At 43.3% G+C, this 13133-nt stretch overlaps 1 protein-coding gene across 1 annotated transcript in view; it reads left to right on the top strand.

Annotated features, from left to right (window-relative positions):
- Positions 1 to 12851, top strand: part of LOC138955282 (caskin-2-like) — a gene marked incomplete in the record, with an annotated part of 215475 nt that extends 202624 nt beyond the window's left edge. Inside the window, 6 exon segments of the mRNA XM_070326917.1 lie at positions 526 to 636; positions 1036 to 1137; positions 2364 to 2502; positions 5003 to 7411; positions 8655 to 8919; positions 9468 to 12851. Coding sequence (XP_070183018.1) covers positions 526 to 636; positions 1036 to 1137; positions 2364 to 2502; positions 5003 to 7411; positions 8655 to 8919; positions 9468 to 9570 — 3129 coding nt within the window.
- Between the last annotated feature and the right edge of the window lie 282 nt (positions 12852 to 13133).

The raw sequence follows: 13133 nt of genomic DNA, 5'->3' as shown, positions 1-13133 counted from the left end.
CTTTAGAGACAGGTTTTACTGTACTAGACTGAGGGACAACAGAACATATCCTCTTTCAAGAGGTTTACTCTTTTCGAAGAGGCTCTACAGTACAGGTACCATGCTGTGTGTCATTTTCGGTTCTGCTTTTTAACCTGCTTTACTTTAGAAATTTGTAATAGAAAAAGCCACCGAGCAATTTTCTCACATGACATCGTAGAGGACTTAGTGGAACTGATTGTATCGTCATGGCCAGTTTAGAAGAGTTTCTGTGTCCGCCAACAGACAGAAAGATAGGTTAAATCAGAATTACCAAGTGATCCAGTGACAGCATGTAAATACACATTGTCATGATGAAAAGTGTACGAGTCTTTCTGTTTTGTTTTTTTAAGTGGGAGGAAGGGACTATTTGTGTTTTCATCCATCAATTCAGTCTTTCTTGATGTAGGGCACGCAAGTGCGTTTTTGTCAGGATATTGAAGACAAAATATATTTTTACTATGATGTTGCTGCCATTAAAGTTACTCATTTGTGTATGTTGTTCAGGATAAGGAGGTGCTGCACGCCTGGCTGCATGACCTTCATTTTGAGGAATACTATTCGAACTTCATGCAGGCCGGCTACGACATGCCTACCATCTCACGTATGACGCCTGAGGTATCACACACATTTTAACCTGATCTTTGGCTTTTTTCCTCACCATACTTCTCACCCAAATTGTTTGTTTTTTTACCCCCTTCTCCTTACTCCCTACAACACCCCCACCCCGATCTAAAACACAATTGTGTGCTCACATACATGCACAGACATGGGCACGCACACACACACACACACACACACACACACACACACACACACACACACACTTGCACCATCCAACCATGAACACTCATGCTCTTTTCACCTTATTCGTTATCTTTGTAATATGAGACCAACACTATCTTTACTTTTTTCATCATCTGCTGTGTGCATCCCAGAAGGAAATAAGAAGCACTAGAAAAAGACAAAGTGTGGTAAACAAGTTTGCTTGAATAATAATGTGTATGGGTGTTGCAGGACCTGACTGCCATTGGCATCACAAAGCCGGCCCACAGGAAGCGGCTCAAGGCGGAGATTGCACGGCTCCACATCCACGATGGAATCCCAGATTTCTGCCCTGTAGGTTCAACCACTTCTGTTCACACTGGAGCCTTGTTTGTTTTTATTGCCCTTATCAGATAATATGCACCGCATGTCTTTGGGGCCACACAAACACTCTCTCTCCCTCTCTCTCTCTCTCTCTCTCTCTCTCTCTCTCTTCCCCATGAATATTTATCTCCTCTCGATCTCTCTCTCCCTTTTCTAATTTCTTTTGGTTTTTTTCCATTTGGAGAGAGGAGCAAACGGGACATACAGATAAGCTTTCTGTGAGGCTTTTGTCGTTGTCACAGGTTCTCTTGCCAACGTGGAATAATCTCATCTACAAACTATAAATTTATGGATCATGTGAATCAAGCATATAGGGCAAGCAGTTAGGTAAATAATGATTTTCCAAAGAACGTTTTGTTTGTGGTATGTCAGTATGACCAGACAGGCTGACTTGTTATGAAAGCCAGGCATGTGCTTATCAATAATTCGAGAGAAAGAATAAGCAGAATCACTGTCATGGAACTTTTGATGACAGATGAGAGAATGTGCGTGTGGTGTGTGTGTTGGCAGGAGTAGTTTTAGCTACTGGAGTTGAGGCTTTATAATGACAAGAAGAGCAAACGCTCGATCGAGTCACTTTCGCAGTTCTGAATATTATATGAGGCATCAGATGGACAGGAAGAAATTGCTATTCACAACACAATGAGTCACGTTCACATAAAATTTGAGCCCGGTCACTTTTATAGTTTCCGAGAAAAGCCCAACGTTAAGTTGTGTGTTGCCGAACAGAAAAGGCTAGTTATCTCCCTTGTTTTTCTGATAACGTTCGTAAAAGGCTACAGATGTAAATACTTTGATGTAAAGAATAATCCTACAAAGTTTTAATCACATCCGATGAACTTTGTCAAAGATATAAAATGTCTAATTTTTCCTTTGACGCTGACCTGTGACCTTGAAAAAGGTCAAAGGTCAACGAAACCATCGTTAAAGTGTAGAGGTCATTGGAGGTCACGACTAAACAAAATATGAGCCCGATCGCTTTGATAGTTTCCGAGAAAAGTCCAACGTTAAGGTGGTGTCTACGGACGGCCGGACGGCCGGCCGGACAGACTAACACTGACCGATTACATAGTCACTTTTTCTCAAGTGACTCAAAAAGTAAAAGCGAATGAAAGAAGAGAGCATCTGGTCTGCACACTGTTGGTAACAGTAACTTTGTTAGCAAAGTGTAGGACAAGATTTTTTGTGTATTTCAGCATGATCTGATAGAGTGGCTCCACCTGCTGGGGCTAGGCATGTACCATGAGACGCTGTCTGGTCAGGGCTATGACAACATTGAGTATGTCACTGACATCACCTGGGAAGACCTGGAAGAGATCGGCATCAAAAAGCTAGGTACGCCGCTTTTCCACAAACCTTTCCTCACGTTTACTTTTAATACTTTTAATATTATGATAATATTCTAGATTTTAGTAGTGGTAGTATAAAGTTTACTTAGATTGTTGTGTTTCTATATCAATAGCACTACTATATTTGTGCAATTACCCTATATGTACTACATGTGAAGTGGACGCACTGTAAATGCGTTGGTGCGTGGGTGTATGTGTGTGTGTCAGTAATTCGGTGTGCACTTGTATTTTCTTTTCTTTTTTTAATGTTTTGAATGTATACTCAAGCAAAGCATTTTCCTAGTGTACAGTACCCGGCGAAAGAAACGCAACTCATTCGCGCCCACTGTTGCACGTGATTTTTCGTCATTTTCAAATTGTCGTAACATATGAACCAGATAAGGTACATAAAAAGGAAGACAGATTCGTGGAGGATATTTTACTGGCTGTACGTAGTGCATATTATTTAATAGTTTTCTTTTTATTTACCGTTTCATAAACTGTGTTATGCAGGGTAGGGGTCAATCGAGTCGTGATTGCAGGCGAACATGTAAATTCGGCACGCTACAAAATTTGTAAAAATGCATATTTTTCAACCAGGTAAAGACAGTTGTGGAGTAAATTCATCTCTCAACATGATCATTTGATTAGAATTATTCGCCAAAGCGTAACATAATTACACAAATGAACATAAATCACTTAGACGGTGTTAAAAAGGGTTGTTTGGGAAAAAGCTCCTTCGCATGAAATCGACGTTATGATTTGTTTTAAAATCAGATGCTTTTTGTTACCAAGTGTCTGTTCTACACGAACATGCTATAATTAGAAAAAAAATCATGCGCTTGTGTTTTAGTGTTTTTTTTAACCAATGACCTGTTAGTGTTGTATTTCGTAAAAAATTACTATGAAGCCAAACGCATAAGTCCCCCCTCCCTAAACACATTCATACACACTCATAAACACAAATGCACACACAGACACATAGATACACACTCACACATAAATAAACAGACAAACGAACAAACAAAGTCCCTAAGATGCGCAGGTCCGCTTCGCAGTGCTGAAATAGACGCCCACTGTCACCTTGAAGATCGCTGTCCCAAACTGCGATAATCTTATGCTTTGACGAATAATTCTAATGAAATGATCATGTTGAGAAATGAATTGCCTTTACATTTGGCTTGCCCTGGTTGAAAAATATGCATTTTGCCGAAGTGACACGTTTGCCTGAAGGAGCTTATCCCAAACAACCCTTTTTAACACCGTCTTAGTGACTTATGTTCATTTTTCTAATTGAAATAAATATTATGTGTTATATAGTGAGGTAATGTCTATGGCCATACAGAGTTCAGATGCATGAGCAGTGCTAGACATTAATTAGTTCTGTTGAAATTATTTGTGAAAAAAGTCAGTTATGCCTTTTTCTAAAAGACTGAAGTCTGTTTAACATGTTCTGTTGATGGATGAGCACTGGTAAAGTTGAGTGTACCTATAAAGACTGCACACGTTTGACCTTTCATCAGAACTGTTTTATTGAACTAGCACTGCAACCCTTTGCAAAATTCAGTGTTTACTGTTAGAGAAAACATGATTAAAGAACTTGTTCCCCTCCACCCTCTTCAATTTTGGTTTGCATCCATGACAGAAAATAGGAAAGCAAATAGTAATCACGCAACTGGAAGACTTACTCACTAGTTACTTACTGTTACAGTTTCACTTTCGCCTCACAATAATCAACTGTATGTAGACAAAGATCTAAGCTGGTGTGAGTACGTGATTTCCCGGTATGATGCTATGTCGGCTATAGTTAGACGCCGTCCCTTATTGTCTTTCAGTTTCTCATAAACTGAAAGATTTTACGATGGACCGGAAACCGAAAGAAATGGCGCGAAAAGTATGATGTCTGTGTGTGTAGATCTTTTTCTCGGCGACAAGAAAGATTTCTTCGCTCCCTGACCACCTACATTGCTCAAATAATCTGCTAGCTAATACTTTAGATCTGGCACAATCGTACTGAAAGACATTTCGGAGCTCGCCTCCTTGTTATTTTTGAGGTCATGTTTGACACCTTGACATCAAGTGTCATCAATGGAGACATAATCGCAACATTGTAGCGCTGTCACAACAAGCCATCCAAATCTCTCTCTCTCTCTCTCTCTCTCTCTCTCTCTCTCTCTCTCTCTCTCTCTCTCTCTCTCTCTCTCTCTCTCTCTCTCTCTCTCTCTCTCGTACTGACAAACGATTTTTGTAATTACTACTTTTTATTTTACTGGTCAAACCAAATAACAATCGGTACGTCTGACCGACATCCACTTTTTTTTCCGGTATTGGCGAATCTTAACCGGTAAAATACCGGAAATTACCGGTAAACGCGATCCCTGGGTAATGTGAATAAAAATATGACCCCATATCATACAATGCTTTCATGTAAGCAAACATGGGAGTTTGTCAGCAGTGTAACCTGAACTACTCGGCTTTATCCTCTGTACTGCTGTGTTTGTCCTCAGGTCACCAGAAGAAGATCATGCTGGCCATCGACAGGCTCAAGCGCATCACCTCCGCCTCCAAGCGTCTGTCCAGCATCGAGCATCGCCGGCCTTCCATCGAGATGCTGGAGCCGCCTCCACCCGCCCCTCCCATTGGACGATGGTCCGGGGAGATCTCTGCCCTCCCTCCTCACATGTACGAGGGAGGCCTGGGGGTTGGGGGCCTGGGGGTGGGAGCCAAGCCCAAGAAATCGCCATCAGGGGACAGCATCAGCACCACAGGCAGTGGGGGCAGCGGCAGCAGCCAGGGGAGCGGGGAGGTACGTGCCATACCCCTCCCCAGAGAGGATGCTGGAATAGCGGGTGGCATGCCCTACAGCCGCCAGACCTCCACCAGCTCAGCGTCGTCGGACGTGGTGGCCATCCAGGTCAAGCGGCAGGGCAGGTCCAGCGTTTCAGAGGACACGTCCAAAGAGGTTGTAGGCCAGGCCGTCGTCTACCAGTCCTTCCAGGGGCCAGTGCCAGGGGAGTACCCTGTTGTCACCCACCCTATGAGCACCTCAGACCCTGGTGTGGGGGTGCAGGCAGGGATAGCAGCACCCAAGGTTCAGCCCAAACCCAAGCCCATGGCCAAGGTGGTGGCTAAAACCAAGCGCACCAGCCGAGAGTGCTCTCCGGACGCCGAAATGGAAAAGCACGAGTGTGAGAATAATTCTGACGGGGCCAAGACAGCCCCTGCGGTGCTGGGAACGAGCTCAGTGGCTGCAGTGGCCGCCATGATGGAGCGCAGCGGGGAGGTGTACACAGGAGGCACGCTCAAGAGGAAGTCAGGGGGCAGTCCTGCGACAGGCCAGCTGCGAGTGGAGACCAGGGAACACATCTACGACCAGCCCCAACTGTCCCCCAAGTCCGCTGCGGCTGCAGTCAACGCCCCTGCCTCCCCTAAACCCCAGGTGATGCCGAAACCCGCCAGTCCCCTACACGTGGCCACCCACCACAACCCTGCAGCCCAATCTTCAGGCTCTCCTACAGGGCGCAGCAAGAAGGCCCCACCCCCTCCCCCCAAGCGTACCCACTCCATCCGCAACGATACAGCACCTCCGGTTGTGAACAAAGTAGAACCAAATAACACTTTCACGGTCACCACCACTGCCTCAGTGGGTGCCCCGAGTTCCCCCCTTCCAGCCAAAAGCAACAGCAGTGTAAAGAATGTGAGCCACCCTACTATCACTCCTGTGAAAAGTGTTAGTCACCCTACCAACACGCCTGTGAAAAGTGTTAGTCACCCTACCAACACTCCTGTGAAGGTTGTGAGCCACCCACCTAACACTCCCGCCAGCACCACCTCCACCACTGCCCCAACACCAGCTGCTGTCCCAGCTAAACCAGAACCTCCAGTAGCGGAGAAGCCTCAGACTCAAGCTTTCGCCAGCTGTGTCAAGTCTCTGTCTGAACGCTTCGGCAGCAAGAAGGGCGAGATTGAGGGCTCACAGGAAAGCTTGTCTTCAGACAGCGACGACTTCCCCCCACCCCCTCCTCCAATCGCCATGGATATCATCACCCCCAAGATTCACAACTACGGCATCCCCAGCAAGACAGACATCCACCACACGCCCCCTAGTGTCAGAGACTATGCCATGCACGGACACCACCCCCCAGGCCCTCACAACAAAGACTATGGCTTTCAGAGTCGATTGAAAACGCTGCATGCCACTGACCCTAGTGCCCTCAGATCTGACCAGCACGCCTTAATGGCGTCAGCAACTCCGATGAAGAGGATATCACCGGGTAGAGACGTGCCCGCTACCAGCACAGCGCAAAGCAAGGGGCCTGAAGCTCCCGTGGTGACGTCCAACCTGGGTGACAAGCGCAGCGAGTCCACCACCAGCTTCGAGTCCACCACCTCCTCCTCCAGTACAGACTCTAACACTCTGCCCTTTGCCAACGAAAATGTGGGGACGATAAAGCAGAGGGCAGCGGCGGTCAAGCCGTCCATTGTGCAAGCATTCGAGGGAGGGGACGGTCAGAGGAGCGTAGACTTGAACCAAGAACTCTTTGACGGCTCTTTGCGTGAAAACAGCAGTATGAATGTGAACAGGACTAAACCTTCAGGTGCTAATGTGGAAGGTACAGGCGCTGAATCAAAGTCATCATCCAACCCACACAGTGCCGCTGGCTATCAAAGAACAGACTGTGCCAACAGTGGGAGTGTAGGTAAGAGGACTGTGATTGGTCTGAAGGAAAAGCCTGTGGTTCTGGGTATCCCCCAAGCCTCACAGCATCCTGCAAACAAGCAGTCGGCCGTCAGTCGGCTGGCTGCCACAGCACCTAGCGGTTCTCACACTGTGGCTTCTGCTGCTAGTAGACTGTCCGCAACTGGTCCAGGCAACTCCAGACTGTCTCAACAAAACCATGGTGCTTCCTCAGAAGGTACGTAGTTCTTTCACCACTGTTTTTGTTTCTTTATTTGGTGTTTAACGTCGTTTTCGACCACGAAGGTTATATCGCGACGGGGAAAGGGGGGGGGGGGGGGGGGGAGATGGGATAGAGCCACTTGTTAATTGTTTCTTGTTCACAAAAGCACTAATCAAAAAATTGCTCCAGGGGCTTGCAACGTAGTACAATATATTACCTTACTGGGAGAATCCAAGTTTCCAGTACAAAGGACTTAACATTTCTTACATACTGCTTGACTAAATTTTTTACAAACATTGACTATATATTCTATACAAGAAACACTTAACAAGGGTAAAAGGAGAAACAGAATCCGTTAGTCGCCTCTTACGACATGCTGGGGAGCATCGGGTAAATTCTTCCCCCTAACCCGCGGGGGGGGTACTGTTTTTGTGAAGCCAGAGAGAGTATTGAACTCAAAATAACATGGAGATATATTTTGGAGGCAAATCTCTGTGACGTCACGGAATCTTGTTTCTCATGTTTTGGGTGCAGAAACATGTCTCCAGTCCTAAACATTTATTCTGTCTTGTAAAAGTTACATTTCAATCTTGGAAATGAACCTTCATTTTGTTTTGACTTCCTAACCGCAAAGCGCAAAGAGCATAATTGTAAAGTTATGATGCTGCGCTATATAAATGCTCATTTATTATTATTATTATTATTAACCCATTTATTGTTATTGTTAAGGGTTATTTTGGCACATATCCCTCTCCATTGAAGTGGGAGAGTCCTCATCTTCTTGTTAATGAAGAATATTATGCCGTCTACTGTTGAGGTATCATGATGAACTGGATGTATAGATGGGAAAACATAGATTTAGAAAAAGATGAGTAGGTACAGATTGCTCAAGAAGTATCTGTTATTGCGTAATAATTATAAGGATCCATATTAGGGATTTGATAGAATGAAATTCATAGAAATGATGGAGACAAAGCCAGATTGATTGTCACACAACCATTAAATATACAAATTCACAAATTAATGTCAAGCTGGTAGAGAAAGCCCAGTGGTATGCGTCCCACGAGGACGTCATTACAACAGTCAAATGTGGTTGTGCATTACTGACTGTCCAGACAAAAGGTGACCCATCATGAGAAGGAGCTCGCATTGCAGGAATTAATTAACTGCTGAAAGAAACGCTAACTGTAGTTTATCTGGCCAGCTAAAGCAAATTGTAAAAACAAAATGAGCAATTCGAGCATGGTGTATGTTGCAGGTCCCCACAGACCTCCGGTGCCAGGCAAAAAGCCAACCCTCGTGCCAGTCCCTCCCCAGCCACAGCGGCAGCAACAACACCACCATCAGCCGCAACATCCCCCTCAAGCACAACAGCATCTTCAGCAGCAGCAGCAGCAACAACAGCATCGACCTCAGCCCCAAGCACCATCATCATCACAGCAGTTGCAGCAGGCACAGCAGCCAGCACCCCACCCTCAACAGAAAGCAGTTGCACCGTCAGTGCCCTCTGAAGCAGGAGAAGAGTAAGTGAAAAGTGTAGCTAGTTCTGTAAGCTGAAGAGTCAGGTTGTTTGTCCATGTGCTTTCCTCTGATGTGACAAGATGCACCTTGGGTTTCCATGTCAAGACAGAAGACTTGCATCACTTTGTGTTTTTCAGTTTGAAGTTTGGGAAATCCTAATTGTTGACAGAGAACATTTGGGCCTTGATAGAGGATATTGGGAATAGGTGTGATTGAAGATTATTTGAAACTTAACTGTCCACGCTTGTTCAATTTTTGAACGAAAAAGTTCAATTTGTTTGGCATTTAAAACCGGTTTGCAAATAGGATAACCAGCATCACGAAGACTTGATATTGCTTACTTTTCACCCTCTAATGCTTACATGTGGATTTCTGGTGTGTTGACAGTCACTTTTCCACAACAATGAAAACTGAGAACTGGAGAAGTTGATGTTCAATATTTTTCTTTTCAAATACAGATTGGTAGTAAATGTGTGCTGTCTAGTTGAACATTGTGGCCAAGATTTTGCCCAAGAACATAATCATATCTGCAACAATTTTTATCTTGCAGAGTCCCTCGTCAGTCCAGTGACGTTCTCAGCGACATTGACGACATGCTTCAGGGTTTGACAGACGAACTGGATGCCATGTTACAAGAGGAGACAGTGGGATGAAAAACACCAATCTTGTCACCAATCTGCGGCTTCAATGAACTCTCATCCCATTGTCCTAAGCCCCCATCACATCTCCTTTTGTGCCTGCCACCGACTCCAGTCATCAAGCCTGCTCAGTGCTTCTTGGAACAAGGGCAACCCTGAGCTTTACTCTCTAAGACTCTTACCGTGATACATGTACTGGCTGTTCATGCTTGGAATCAGTCCGCGCAATCTTGATAGCTTGTCATCGCACCGGGTGAAAGTGTACAGTTTTGTCCACTCTGTGTGTATGTATGCAGTCGGACTTGTTTTGGCAAGGCTTACTGTCACTAGTTGGCGCAAGATCACTTTCATTGTGCTTGAAAGTATAACATAAAACTGTCTGAAATGCATCCAAGTGGATGAATCAGAATGGATTTCACTCATCGGTTGTTTTTTGTGTGTTTCATTTTTAAGGACACAGTTAGTGTGAGTCTGTGAGGCTCCGTTGTAAATGTTGTGAGATGTAGAATTCTGTTAAATATGTTCACATCAAAAAAGTTTTTGAGAGTAAAGCATGCTGTAGAACAGTTTTGGTGTGAGAAATCAAAATATGCCATTGTGTGATGCAAACATTTCAGCTGTGAGATTTATTAGGGTTTGTGTGCAGAAAACGTGGCTGATTTAATTACTTAAAATAGGCCTATAGCCCTCTTTATTTAAAAGAATCAAAATGTCTCGCAGACACAACTGAGAGTTTCTTGCACAGTACTTTCAAATAAAAAAAGACTTTTTTATCCAAGTTGTATACTTGCTTTTGTGATAATTAAGTTAGTTATTTGGTTACTTATTATTATTGTTACTGTTTTTGAAAAAAATAATGTTTTTGTTGTCCTTTAGTTAATTGACATGGAACAATCGTTTCAGTAACAGGTTGGAACGAACGCAGAGACATCTGTTTTCTCTTTTCCTTCCAGTTCAGGGGGAATATTGAGCAAAATCTAAAGTTGATATTGTTTCATTGTTTTAAATGAATCTGGGGCAAGTTTTGAATCAATATTCTCCCAATTAAAAATTAAATGTGTAAATCTTTTGCATACCAGCTGAATGGAAGAAGTTTTTGACTGTTGTGAATTAAGTCATAACATTTACAGTAACGCTTTACTTTTAGTGCAATGACCGTGTGTACAGAATGTAAATTGTTGTTGTTGAGAGATTGTGCAGAGGAATGCTGCAAGTGCCAAACCTGTTTTGTAACCAGGGAATATATTACCCTGTGGGGTTAAACGTAATCTGCACAAGAGCTAAATGAGGTCAAGTGACGGAAGTTATCTTCTCAAAATGTTTGCAATCCAGGTAAATTAAAAAGATGTTTAATGTTGTAAGAAACTGAAACTTTTCAAGTTATATTCGGAATATGTATTCAGAGATGTCTGTCACAAATACTTTCGTAAAGGGTGTTCTGAATGTAAATGATACTCTTGGGACCTTTTTAAACAAAAATTTAATCACATGGGGCAATAAAAAGAAACTAATTACATGTACTTCAACTTGTGTTATGACACTTTCTACCAGAGTGCATATCACTTTGCTGGAATTCCAACTTCAGGATTATCTACAGGTACCCATGGATTCCACGAACACAATTAAATATTGATGCCGATTGTACAGCTGTTTGAAAGTAATTTGCTAGTTGACGATGGGTAAAGATCATGCCCCGTTTTGGTGTTCATTGCTGTACCGCTAACACTTTTTCCAAGGAACTATTGTGACCACAAAGCCTTTGGATACTAACAAATTAATTACTCTAGTTTGGAAAGTTACAACTGTATTTTCTGTTTATTCAAGACAATGTGCAAAGATAATGCTCTGTGTGGTTCTTGAATATAGCATCAGATCGCGTCTGAAATTCTGACTGCTGACAGTAGCATCAATCTGTTTATACTCAGGAAAACTGACCAGAGTTTTTCTTTTTCCTCATTAATCGTCGCCCACATCAGTGTATGCATTCAGACATGACCATACCTATCGGAAGTGGCATCGAGTGCCAATGTATTATGAGTAGGAAAAACAAGGAAATCAAAATGACACCATGCTCATCATATGCAGCTTTCCATTTATGTTCACAGCTGGATCCATATCATATTGTCACACATTATTTAACATCTTTCAATTGCACTACATGCAGTGGAAGTCTGGATTACCAGCATAAAGTGCACCCTGCTTTTCAGGTGTTAGTTGATCATGTTGATTTTAGAGTTCTCTGCCCTCAATTTCGATTTTTCGTGTTTGCAGCCATACAGCCACAATAATTTCAATTGTATACCTTGATAACATACCAGGAGGGAAAAACATTTCATTGATGATCGGGGCGGGGATATAGCTCAGTTGGTAGCGCGCTGGATTTGTATTCAGTTGGCCGCTGTCAGCGTGAGTTCGATCCCAGGTTCGGCGGAAATTTATTTCAGAGTCAACTTTGTGTGCAGACTCTCTTCGGTGTCCGAACCCTCCCCCCGTGTACACTACATTGGGTGTGCACGTTAAAGATCCCACGATTGACAAAAGGGTCTTTCCTGGCAAAATTGCTTAGGCACAGTTAATAATTGTCTACCTATACCCGTGTGACTTGGAATAATAGGCCGTGAAAGGTAAATATGCGCCAAAATGGCTGCAATCTACTGGCCGTATAAAATTTCATCTCACACGGCATCACTGCAGAGCGCCTAGAACTGTACCCACGGAATATGCGCGATATAAGCGTCATTGATTGATTGATTGATGATCGAACATGCTCAACGTTATGGAGATTTGCTTTCTGGCAATGTTATAATCTTCCACAAGTCACAATGATCTTTCTCCGAAACGAGGCAAGTCACAGCTCTATTCTAACTTTAGCCATCAGTTTATCATGTTTGTTTTTGTAAGTTGTGTGGTTGCAAACAAGGGCAGAGACTCATTTTGATTTTCTTTTCAAGCGTTTCTTCCACAGATATGAACCGAAGTTGACATATAACCCTTACCTCTGTAAACAAGTGCCCTTACCCTAAGACGGCTTCATTTGTAGCATAGAAATAACATTTGGATCACTTCCCTTCTCATTTTCTCTTCTTTGCGTGTATGTTAATTGTACAGTGTAAAAAGATGCCATTATCAAATGACTGAGTGTACCTTTGAATGCATTGGCAGAACACCCAAAAGGAACTTCAACTATGACGACCGATGCTTGTGTCAATTCACTGTATACTGCTATTTATTAAAAATTTTGTGGTGTGTAAGTAGTACAGTCCTGTAATTGCAGAATAAAATATGTGATCAAACTGTTTGGTGTGTTCTGGATTTGATGAAAGTACGCGAGTATGACAAGCAAGTGGCTGTGTTTGCTGGTAGACTTGACCACTTTCACATCCACACTGTGTTTGAATCGCACACAAATAAGCAGGAATCTGCAGTGTTTAGAAACTTGTCCGTGCTTTTCAAAGAACCCAACCATCATTTATCCTAGATCAGCTTGTAAGTTAACTTGTCTGCACTGCCAGTTATTATAGCAATATTTATTTATATTTAAGGTCATCACGAGGACTACATTATGTACCATGAGTCTG

The sequence above is a fragment of the Littorina saxatilis genome, linkage group LG2 (genome assembly GCF_037325665.1).
Source record: "Littorina saxatilis isolate snail1 linkage group LG2, US_GU_Lsax_2.0, whole genome shotgun sequence".
NCBI classification, from domain to species: Eukaryota; Metazoa; Mollusca; class Gastropoda; order Littorinimorpha; family Littorinidae; genus Littorina; species Littorina saxatilis.
This window is presented reverse-complemented; position numbering and strand designations above follow the sequence as displayed.